Source organism: Barbus barbus (genome assembly GCF_936440315.1).
Source record: "Barbus barbus genome assembly, chromosome: 7".
Taxonomy (NCBI): domain Eukaryota; kingdom Metazoa; phylum Chordata; class Actinopteri; order Cypriniformes; family Cyprinidae; genus Barbus; species Barbus barbus.
The window spans coordinates 25,497,547-25,509,701 of record NC_136735.1 but is presented as its reverse complement, the minus strand read 5'-3'; the positions used below and the strand labels follow the sequence as shown (position 1 = coordinate 25,509,701).

At 35.9% G+C, this 12,155-nt stretch overlaps 1 protein-coding gene across 1 annotated transcript in view; it reads left to right on the top strand.

Annotated features, from left to right (window-relative positions):
* dnah6 (dynein, axonemal, heavy chain 6) overlaps positions 1-12,155 on the top strand; it is a gene marked incomplete at its 5' end in the record, with an annotated part of 83,950 nt that overhangs the window by 50,074 nt on the left and 21,721 nt on the right. The window contains 9 exons of the mRNA XM_079421155.1: positions 91-326; positions 2,372-2,633; positions 2,752-2,875; positions 3,865-4,061; positions 4,311-4,514; positions 7,336-7,461; positions 7,902-8,066; positions 9,981-10,048; positions 11,068-11,248. Of these exons, the coding sequence (XP_079277281.1) occupies positions 91-326; positions 2,372-2,633; positions 2,752-2,875; positions 3,865-4,061; positions 4,311-4,514; positions 7,336-7,461; positions 7,902-8,066; positions 9,981-10,048; positions 11,068-11,248 (1,563 nt within the window). The remainder of the gene's footprint in view (positions 1-90; positions 327-2,371; positions 2,634-2,751; positions 2,876-3,864; positions 4,062-4,310; positions 4,515-7,335; positions 7,462-7,901; positions 8,067-9,980; positions 10,049-11,067; positions 11,249-12,155) is intronic.

Genomic DNA, 12,155 nt, shown 5'->3' with positions numbered 1-12,155 from the left:
TAGATTTTTCATGATATGAACTCAATAATGCTTTGAAGAAGTACATCTTCTAACATTAACAGTTGCTCTTATGGACCTCTTTACCTGTAGGTGCGTAGGGTTGTGAAGGAGGATGAAGCTTTAGCTAAGGTAAAGGCAGAGGAGACTCAAGCCATTGCAGACGATGCTCAGCGTGATTTGGATGAGGCTCTGCCTGCACTCGACGGTGCCAACAAGGCCCTGAATGCCCTGGATAAAGCTGACATATCAGAAATCCGTGTCTTCACCAAACCACCAGACCTCGTCACGACTGTGATGGAGGCGGTGTGCATCCTGCTCAGCAACAAGTGAGTTCCATATTTATTATATTATATTGTATTATATAGAGTGCTCCAGGAGTCCTAAAACCCAGAAATATTTGCACTTTTGGTTCCATCGTCCCAAAGTCAATATGTTTTTAAAATGGTCTAAAGGCCTGAAATATTGTCTGCGGTTTCAAGTCTTACTCTATAACCTAAAATACACCAGTAATACCCCACTCGTGTTTAAGCCTTTACATGTCTTTAAAAATGTGGTTGCTAACAAAATGAGACGACATATTAAATGTCATCACACCAAACACGAAAACTGATCTACTCACTAGTTTATTTCTACAGCCTTGTTGTGTATGTACTTGTGCTCTTGCAAACTATTACAACTCAGACTATTCTGTTTTCTGCAATAATCCAAAAGCCAATGGAAAAATTATATTATATTACAAAATTTATAGACCCTCATCTCATGTGAGTGTGCAGGATAGAAACCTATTTATTAATAGTACAATAATTTCTGCAGGAGTAAAATTTTTAATGGTGAAAAAATGACTGCATGCATATTTAACCCTATGTTGCTCCAAGGGGATTGTGCAGAATCACATTTAAACCAAGTTGATGCGGCTGTGATCAGACACCTGTCCTGCTCATGGCTTTCAGAGAAAAAAATAACTGCATTGCCATCACACTGAGCATGTGACCGATGATAGACAGGACTTATCTAAAGAAACCCTGAATTAAGTATAAATAACTGTTTTTTTGTGGCATTTACAAACTATGCCATTTACAATCTATTTCTATTTTTTGAGTGTAGGGGCACTGATATGATTTTAATGCATGTTCATGAAATTTTGGTATTAAATCTTTTTAGGTATCTAATCTAGCTGCAGAAAAACATGTTCTCACACATCATAAACCCCCTCTGGCTTTGAGACCCTTCACAGTGTGACTCAGTATGTGCTGGCCATATTAACATCAGATTGTCTGACTGAGGAGCATCTGTGCTCTTTTCACTCAGTCATCAATCTCATCCTTCTCCTTCATCTCCTTACTTTCAGCATCACCATCATCATCTGCCGCAGAGCTACTCATTATTAACTTTATAAGACAGCAATTTAATGGGTGTTTAAAATGTCATAACACAGACTGAACAAGCTGTGTTTCTGCCTCTCCTCCTTCCTCTCTCTCTGCAGTTCTTTTATCCTTCTAATTGTTCAATTTGCTCATGATGTTAAACCTGTGCTGCATCTAAGTGGCAGATTAGTGGAGTTTAAACTCAACATGAAATAAAGATCGACCCCATTTACTTTCTTAATACATGTTCCTGGTCTTACTGTGAATAATTCATCCATATTTTACCCTCCAACCACCTTTATAGTCCACTTTCATGATCCAATTAATTTCAGATGGACAAAATCAGGTCATTTTGTTTTGAATATCCAGTTTCACTTGGAAAAAAGTTAACATTACAGAAGTGAACATTTCATATCGACATAATGAGTTGTAATATTACTTATTAATATTACAGTGTGCTGTTTAATATGAGAGACTTTTAATTGCTCTATATTAACATTTTAAAATATTAACTCCAGTATAAAATTAGACACCATCTCTATATTGCCTGGTTTTTAGCTGTTAAATATATAATCCTCTGTTATTGTAATCGGCTTTGTTTTATGTTTCCAGCTGCGTACTCATCCAGCTGGTGTTAAATCTAATGTAATTAAGGGGTTGGTGGAGAGGATATGGTGTTGTAATATGTTGAACATTCAGATATTACCAACCATAATTTCTTTGCCAAAAGAAAAGAACAATATACACTTTAAAGTAACTCAGACGAGCCTTGTAGGATTTTAAAACTAAAAAGACTTCACTGTAAATTCTTTCTTCATTAAACTGGACATTCATCATTTTATTCAGTTATTACAAATAAGACATTTGACTGAATTGCACTTTCTGAAAAATATTTGGTAACATACCATTTCTAAGCCGTCTAATTCTATATTTCATACCTACTGTTTTAGTTGCTACAGTAGTTGTAGACTTCACTTCCTATCATTCCTTTGTTTTCGCCCAACAAGGACAGACTGGGCCAGTGCAAAGCAGCTCCTGGGTGATGGAAACTTCCTGAAAAAGCTAATGGACTATGACAAGGACAATATCAAACCTCAGATTCTTCAGAAGCTGCAGAAATACATTATTAATCCAGACTTTGTGCCTGATAAAGTGGAAAAAGTGTCCAAGGCCTGCAAGTCCATGTGTATGTGGGTAAGGGCCATGGACCTGTACTCAAGAGTTCTGAAAGAGGTTGGGCCCAAACGTGAGAAACTTGCTGCTGCTCAGGTGAGTCTGTTTTTTTTTGTAGTTTTTTTATGTTGATATGTAGATAATTTATATTGCATTATGTGTGTGTAACTATGTATTGTTTGCTGTTATTATTAATTTGTTTTGGTTTTATCAGGCCGAGTTGGATGCAACAATGTCCACCTTGAAAGAAAAGCAGAAAAAACTACAAGAGGTGGAGAGCCAAATCAAAGCTTTACAGGAGCAATTTGAATCCAGTGTGGCTGAGAAAGAGATGCTGGGTGAGAGAAAGAGAGAGATGAAGAGTCAGATAGCATCCACGACTGCATAATAATTGAATTTATTGAAATTTATCACAAAGTGAGCTAAATGATAATAATGCAATAACAGAAAGCAAGAAATAGTTTTGGGGCCAAATAAAGGGATTTAAAAAAAAAAGGATAATGGAATTTAGAAGAGGATTGAATAATGGTTATTCTTGGATTACTGTGCAAAGTCAAGTGAATAAAATTTACATTTATAACAAATAAGAGTGCTGCAGGGAGTTATGTATTTTTGCATGCTATAACTCATCTACTCACTAGTTTGTTTTTACTGCCCCGTTGTGTGTATAATCACACTCTTGTGATCTATTCTAACTTTCTAACATTCAGGAAAAATATTTAAGAGTTGTTAGAAGCTTAGTGATAGTGATGTCATGCGACCATGGTGTAGTTCGTGTATAGCCTTCATTCAGCTTTTTATTTATGCCGACTGTATATAGACTTCAAAATTCAGCTGTGATCATTTGTGAAGATTATCATGATGAACACAACATAATAATTCATAAACATGTTGGTCACAGAGCGTTGGATTATTCTGCAATAATCCAATGGAAGGCCAATGTAAAAAATCCTGTTGGGTACTCTTTGAGGGAACTGGTGTGATGCTAACTTATGGTTTGGCCTACAAAAATACATTATCACTGCAGTGTTCTATATATGGTGTGGGTTCAGTAATTGTGGGATTTTGTGTGTATGAGTGAAGTATTCATGTTGTTTTTATTAGGGATGTACAAAACTACATATTTCTATGTCAACTACTCAAGTTGTCGAAATGACTAGTTGACTAATCTTATGAAAGCCTGGACCAATTTAGATGGTATTTTTAGTGACTGTTGACATAAGATGGACACATTTTTAAAATGACAGTGAGCTGTTTATAAGGTGCCACACAGTATGCCTTTATGAATCTGTGTGTATATTTATCTGTGTTTGTGTGTGTGTTGTAGATAAAACCAGGGTTCTGACCGAAGTACGTCTGGGTCGGTCGGGGAAGTTAACATCTGCTCTGGGAGACGAGCAGGTGCGATGGCAGGAAAGCATTACTTTCTTTGAACAGGAAATCCACAACGTCATTGGAAATGTGTTCATCGCTGCTGCATGTGTGGCTTATTACGGCGCGTTCACCTCCCATTACAGACAACTGGTAGTGTATTAGATCATAAGCTTTTCTCACTCCACAGCATACCTTAATTATAAAATGCCACTGAGTATATTACATTATCTGGCAAGGCTTTAAAGTCAAGCCTGTCTTATCCTCTTAATCATGACCTATGTCAAATGCCCACCTTACCGAACTATGACACATCAAAACAGAGTTCCCCTTCAGCTTACAGAATACTAACACTTATTTCTGAGAATCGTGCATATGATGAGCATTTTTTGTGTTGTGTAGCTTATAGATCACTGGATCACACGCTGTCAAAAGTTGGGAATCCCAATCAGTGACAACTTCAGTCTTATCAGCATTCTAGGAGATCCCTATGAGATCCGACAGTGGAATGCTGAAGGGTTGCCGCGGGATAATGTCTCCACAGAGAATGGAATACTTGTGATGCGGGGACGCCGCTGGCCACTCATGATTGACCCTCAAGATCAGGTAACATCTAACTTTCCCGAACCTTCCAATAATGCTGTTTCAGTGACTTAGCAAGGCAAGTCACAAGAACAATTTTAATTTAATAATGAAATTTATAGTCCTTTAAATAGCACTAAAAAGTTTCCAGCCCACAGTGCCTCACATAACCATTAAAACTAATTAATCTGTTCATGAAAGGGTTAAGATGAGTCAGTTCATTCAAAAGCATCTTATTTTCAGGTTGAAAGGAAGCTAATAGGTCTTTTTCTGGCAGGCAAAGCAGCTGCCACACACTGTTTCAAGATGATCATTATAGTTTACCACATGCGAACTTGATGGTGGCCTAACCACAGACTTTCCCCACTGCTGCAACCAAGGCCAGCATGGATAGGCACAGGAGGAGTTACTTCCCTCAAGCACTCTGAATTCCTAATGTAGACACTGTTAAGAGACTGCAGAATTACGACAAATGCCCCCATGACACCAGACAGTACATTCCATTAATATACGACACTGACTATATCTCTCATGCATATTTGACCACTATCACGTTTTGGTGTTTTTGAAAGAATACTTTTATTTTCACCAAGGCTGCTTTTATTTGAAAATGCAATATTACATATTTAAAATGATTTAGTTCTGTGATGGCAAAGCTGACTCCAGTCCTAAGTGTCACATAATCCTTTAGACATCCTTCGAATATGCTGATTTGGTGCTCAAGTAACATTTGTAATTATCATAGTTAAAAACAGTTGTGATGCCTAATATTTTTGTGGAAATTTGTAGTACATTTTTTCTAGATTTCTTTAATAAAAAGGTCAAAAGCACAGCATTTATTTTAAAATAGAAATCTTTTGTATCATTGTAAATGTTTTTACTGTCATCAGAAATAAAGTATTAATTTCTTTGAAGAAAATAAAATTAGTGATCCCAAACGTTGGAACGGTAATGTATGTTTAAATTACAAATGGAAGTAACATGGAGCTAAATTTAGACTGACTTGTTTAAAGATGCTTTCTGTATAATTCTTGCCACCTCAATAGATCTATTCTCAATGGATTCCTGTTTTGAATTTCGTATAGCCTGTGTCATCAGAACATAAACGAGTGCGTCAGGTGAAGGGCATCTTTAAAAGAAAAGTGTTGTTCAGTCGGTTAGAGATGATGTCACAATGGAACGAAGGACAGCCTTCGCAACCCAAATAGGAAAACAACCCGCCTCCCTGCATTACCATACAGATATCTTTCCCCCATTCCAACCTCTCCATTTTCATTACTGTCCTCCGGTTTCAGCACATTTGCCTGTCGTTCCCCTTTTTCCTTGGCTCTTACTTGTCATTTGTGTTTTACTCTCTCTCCCTCTGGCTGTCTCTCTTGGGAGACATCTGTCTTCTAGAGAGACCGAAACAGACATTCAAACATCAGACTGTCACACATTTACATACACACAAACACCATGACACAAACACTCTACACTCAACTCATCTCCATTCTGTATTGTGGCATTGATGTCATAATACTTAGATTCTACATGCACGTCTCACACACACAAACACACACACACACATTTCTATATAGTACAATACTTAATTTCAGCAGAATCCAAACCCAGATTCTTTACAAAGGGACATCTGTCACATTCTTTTCATCTGAGAAAGATGTTTCTCTTCATGTCTCTCTGTCACACATACATGCACAAATATACTCATGCACTCACATAATGATAAAGACAAAGTCGTAGTATGAGAATAAAGTCAAAAATCAAAGTCGTTGCAATAAGAGATTAAGGTAATATTTTGAGAATAAAGTGGTAGCAAGCTAATGTTCAATGTATTTAATTAAAAACAGCAATAAAACGTTCTAAAGGTTGAAGTGGTCTCCCACTCCTTAAGTTATATTGTTGTCTTTTATGAGGTAAATAATGTTAAGTGACTATTTACAAGATGTTTTATTCACAGCATAATAAATGATTGGAAATAACATTTCACGTCTTCAAATCCATTTTTTATTTGTAGCGCGCCAGCCACCCAGTAATCGCAAAAAGCTTTGTGTGTTGTTGCTTTTAAAATAACACAGCTCAGCTTTCAAATTTTGTCAGTTTTATCATGAAATACAAATTATAAATGCGTTTTTCCCCTTTATTACAAGTTATAGAATGATATAAACGTGAACGAACATCAAAAGGCATAAAAAACAGTATAATTGAATGAATCTAATGTCTCATTGTAATCGAAAAGATGACTGATTCACATGCTGCTTAAACTGAGGCAAATACAGAGATCTGTCACATCACATTAAAGAGCGGGAAAACACATTATTGTATTTGTATTTCACTATAAACCTGACAGAATTTGAAAGCTGAGTTTTATATTAACAGTATTCAAATCAGTATTCAAAAAATATTCAAATCATTTGCCAGGCCACCGGAATTTCTCCTGGTGCTCCCAATTTGCATGCGCAATATAGGCTATACTCTCAAAATATTATATTTAATTATATTAACTTGAATCTCGTAATTTGCTACGATGTAATTCTCATAATTTAGAATTTTAGAATTTTTAATTTTTTTAATTTTTACAGCTTTATTCTTGTAATCTTGTTATTATTTTTTTCTATACGTGGCATTAAAACACCGTCATACATAGGCATGTAACTGTCATAATGAAAAAAGCATGTGACAAAAAAAAGCTTATAAATGTATGATATTAATGGGTTATTCATGATGACGTACTCTCACATGCATTCAAGAAGTAAGGAAATCTGTTATTACTTTTTTAAATGATGGTTACACCACATTACCTTTTTACAGTAATGCAATGCAGGCTTTTACGTATTATATCTAGGCAAATCGTTGGATACGGTCGAAAGAGGCAAAGAATGGTCTAAAGGTGATCAAGCTAACCGATGCAGGTTTCCTCCGTACACTTGAGAACGCCATCCGGCTGGGCATGCCTGTACTTCTGGAGGAGGTAAACTTTGACCGTTCTTTCACTTTTGAAACTTTTTAGTCGAATGTAAATACAAATACATTGCTGAAATAAGAATTTAAATATTTAAAATTACAGATTAGAGTTGATAGGGACTGATAACTGATATCTGATTGGCTTTGAATGGTTTAATTCAGTCTTAAATGAGTGATTCTGTAGTGAGTTTATTAGTTCTGACTCTTGCCAGATGTGATTTTCTGATGAATCTAGTTTCAGTCATGTTTGTTTTCATTGCTGACAACTGAGGCTTATAGTTTTCCCCTAGCATCTATTTCTAGATCAGTTTTAAGAACAGAGATCAGACATCTGTACCATACCAAGAGATCTAATATAAAAATGAAACTAAATGCTGAATATTTATCATAACTGCAAAATAAACAAATATCATGCATTTCACTCATACAGTATTTGTGTGTGTACAGCTAAAAGAAACACTGGACCCTGCTCTGGAACCCATTCTTCTGAAGCAAACATTTGTGTTAGGTGGAAGAACGTTGATCCGGCTGGGAGATTCTGACATTGACTATGATAAAAATTTCCGTTTCTACATGACCACCAAAATGGCCAATCCCCACTACCTTCCAGAGGTATGTGTGTCAATCTGAGCATGAGAACACACAAACAGCTCCATCAAATTATATTAATAATTTTTGTTTTCAATTTTCATTTCATATAAAATATAAATATTCTTGTTATGTGGGACTCCTTTGTCACCACCTGTAACCAGAGAATCTACAGGGGTTGAACACCCATTGATTCATAGAGTTTGTGTAGGCTACAGTGTAAAAAGTAATTGTAGTGACTATCGTTTATTTATCTTTTATTGTCTATATTCTCTAGGTTGTGTATCAGTGTAGTATAAGTTGTGTTCAGCAGTGGTTAGTACAAGTGCTTGATGAAATGGGTGATTTTTTTGACTTCCTAAAAGGCAAATCATGGGAGCCCTCTTAGCAGGAACATCTATAAACTTGATAGCCTAATTGTTGGTGTTTTAAGAACAACACTCTTTACGATTATGACTGCGTAGACAAAGCATGGCAAGACTTCATCAGCAAAGAAGATTTCTGAGAAAACAACTGAAAGTAAATCAAAGGCACCATCAAACACTACTAAGCATTGTGTCCAAACAACACAGAAAATTATTGCAGAAGTGACAGCAAACTTCAATATTCACCTTGAAGACCATGTTTTCACAAACTCACAAAACCAACATCCATAAAAGAGCTGCAATTGCTAAAACTTTAATCACAGACACCAGTGCTAAAGTGCGAAAAGATAAAGTCACGATCATGAAACCTGGACAGTTGGAGCGCCAAGATAAGCTTCAATATCTGCCCTGGCCTTGTCAAATCACCTGACTTGAATTTTATCAAGCCACTGTGGGCAGTTTTTAAAGTAGAGTGAGAAACAGATTCCCATCTCCAGTATCTCTGAAGCAAGTTGCATATGTTTTGATAGACAGCATTCTACTGGAGACTATTCAAAAATTTACATATGAATCTGTTCTGAGAAGGTTGGAGGCTGTATTAAAAGCAAATTGTGGTAGAAAGAAAATCATCTATTTCCTAGGTGTTCACAATACTTTGTCCAACCCCTGTATGTGACTGATAATTCATTCTTCCCTGCAAATGTCTGACCCCCGCAGTCTTGTTGTGATATGTAATTACTGTCAGTGTTTCATTAGCAGCTCATTGTTAATTTATCCTCTCAGACTATTGTGCAAATGGCAGGGGGGATTTTAGAAAGCATTCTGGGGTCAAGGTTGACACCTGTTTAAGGTCAACTAGATTTGGCACTGTAGCAAAGTGGACACGGTTGGCACCAGCCCTTCACATATCTGTTGTGGCACCACCTTGTGCACCAATCCCTCCCTGGCTCCATGCCATGTCAACTCTCGCTGGAAAATTCTGGGGTGGATGCGGATCAGCGCCCACCTGCCAAGAGACAATGCTCTAGCAATCATAATAGACAAGGCCACGGGCAATAGCGCTTGCAGCAGGCAGAGAGCACACTGCCAGATACAGTTGCCTGTCAAATGGGGATGTGCCATTGTAAGCTCCAGCATTAGAGACAGGACAGACCTGTCATTTCAGCTTATGTGAAGAGAGATGAGCTGTCCTGACAGACCAGTCTGGACTAAAGAAACATTCTCACAGACAGACAGCAAATACAAAGCACAAAGTGGGCCTCTAGAGGATTTTTAGAGTGGAAAGTTAGCATCTCTTAGGGGATACATTTAGCAGATAATGCCAATCATTATTCACATTCCCCTAAAGAATGCATGTTTGTGCTATTTAGAATTACAGGTCAATTTTTTTTTTTTTTTTTTTATAATTCAAATTTGAATGATTTTCTGCCTTCCTCTGAGCCACCAGCATTGTCTCAAACCAGAACAAGTTATTTATGTAGTTTGCTGTCAATTAATGTTGATACTGTACAAGTTATGGTATGACCCCTTTAAGCTACACATCCATAATTGTTTTATGACTTATTTGTGTCAGGTGTGCATCAAAGTGACCATCATCAACTTCACCGTTACCAAGTCTGGACTGGAAGATCAAATCCTAAGGTAATCCCGTGCTTTGAATATTCAGATTCAATTTAAAAACAAAAAGCACATGAGACACATGTGATACATTAAAATCTGCTATAGATAAAAACTTAGTTAACCTTTTGGCTGTGCTGAAAATCTTATCTTTTACCTAATGTTGATGTTTCCAGTCAAAAATGCTTGTAAATCTCTCACAATATTATATTGTCAACAAATCTTGGATTCAATCTTTTTGTCAACTCTTTATTGTTTCAATTATCTCAGGTTTTGTATTTCTTTTTGAAATTGGTTGGTCATAGGCCTCATTGATGTGAGCTTATGAACCTGTTTTTGAGTAAAGAAAGCATTATTTGTGGATAATTTTGTCAATCTTCACTCAAAAACATAAGGTACATAATACTGAATCCAATATTTGTTAATAATATAGCATAATGAGAAATTTATAAGCAATTTTTTTGTAGGCCGTTCATTTTTGACTGGAAACACCACAAGTGTTGCTAAACCCTGTGTGAGCAAAGTCAGTATGTTTTAGTCCAATGCAATAACTTGCAATTTTAGGAAAAAGAAAATTTAAGTCCTCCAGAGGTCTAAAATATTCACCTAGGAGACAGCAGCTGAATCAGAGGTGTTTATTTTTTTAAAAGCAAGGAGTGCTGGAGTAATGCAGTAGCATAAGAGTTGTAGATTTCTGAGTCTTTGCTTTTTATATCATGGTCCAAGGATATGAAAACCATCACCCCTTGGCTCAAGTCCTACATTGTTATAGACTTTATTATTGGGTCATCTTATGGGTGGTCCAATCACAGCTGGTCAACAAAGACACATTACCATTTACAACTGGTATTAACATGTATCATATGCAAACACATTTCATTACACAAGTTGACATACAGCATAATAACATAATTTTGTCTACCAAAAAAGTATTATTAGATGTTTATGGTGATTATTTGATTAAATTATTATTCTCTTGCCAAATACTACTCTGTAAAATTTAGCTTGACTTGTTGTGATTGTTTAATTTTGTCTATACCCAGTGATGTAGTTCGTCTGGAGCGTCCTGACTTGGAAGAACAGAGAAACCAGCTGATAGTTCGCATCAATGCAGACCGGAACCAGTTAAAAGCCATTGAGGACCGAATTCTCAAACTGCTCTTTACCTCTGAGGGCAACATCCTCGACAACGAGGAGCTTGTGCAAACATTACAAGAGTCAAAGGTCAGTGGTTTGGGGTCAGAATTTTAAAGAGAGGGCATAGTTATGTGTTTTTATGGATCTATAGTAGTTTTCGTGTGAAGACAGTACTTAAATACTTAGTGAGCAGATCCAGTAATTATATATAAAGGCAGCTGAAGATGTTATTTACTTTAACCTTTATTTACCCTAAAGCAATATGAATTCATACACTACCGTTCAGTTTGGGGTTTGAAGTCTCTTATGCTCACCAAGGTTGCATATTTGTTAAAAATACTGTAAAAACTGTAATATTGAGATATATTATTACAATGTAAAAACTGTTTAATAAACTGTTTTCTATTTTAATTTTTTTTAAATATATCTTGTTTCAAAGGTGAATTTTCAGCAGCCATTTGGTGCTCAAGAAATATTTTGGTTAAAAAAGGTTGAGCTATTTTTGTGGGAACCATGATTATTTTTTCCAAGATTCTTTGATATAAAAATGCAGTTCAGAAGAACAACATTTATTTTTCTTCACGGTTACTTTTGTCAATTTAATGCATCCTTACTGAATAAAAGTATTAATTTCTGAAAAAAGGCAATTTTACTGACTTCACTTAAAAAAAAAAAAAAAAAATCTTGGAAAAAACTGAAGTTAACTCTGAAAAGTACTTGCATCATTTGTTTGCAGAAGCCACTTTGTTTGATAATTTATGTAATTCGTTGACATTTTATTTATTTTAAGTGTCCAGACGCTTTTTGTTGCCACTGTTTATATAATAATTGTCATTAAACCTTTTTTCCACTATGCTAATGACTGCTGCATACAAAAAGGAGAGGTTTACTTCACAAACAAAGTAAATGTCACAGTCAACTAAAAAGATTATGTGAACATTTGGGAATGAGGGCTGACACAGTTTAATATTTTTATTTTGTTATAAAAATAATA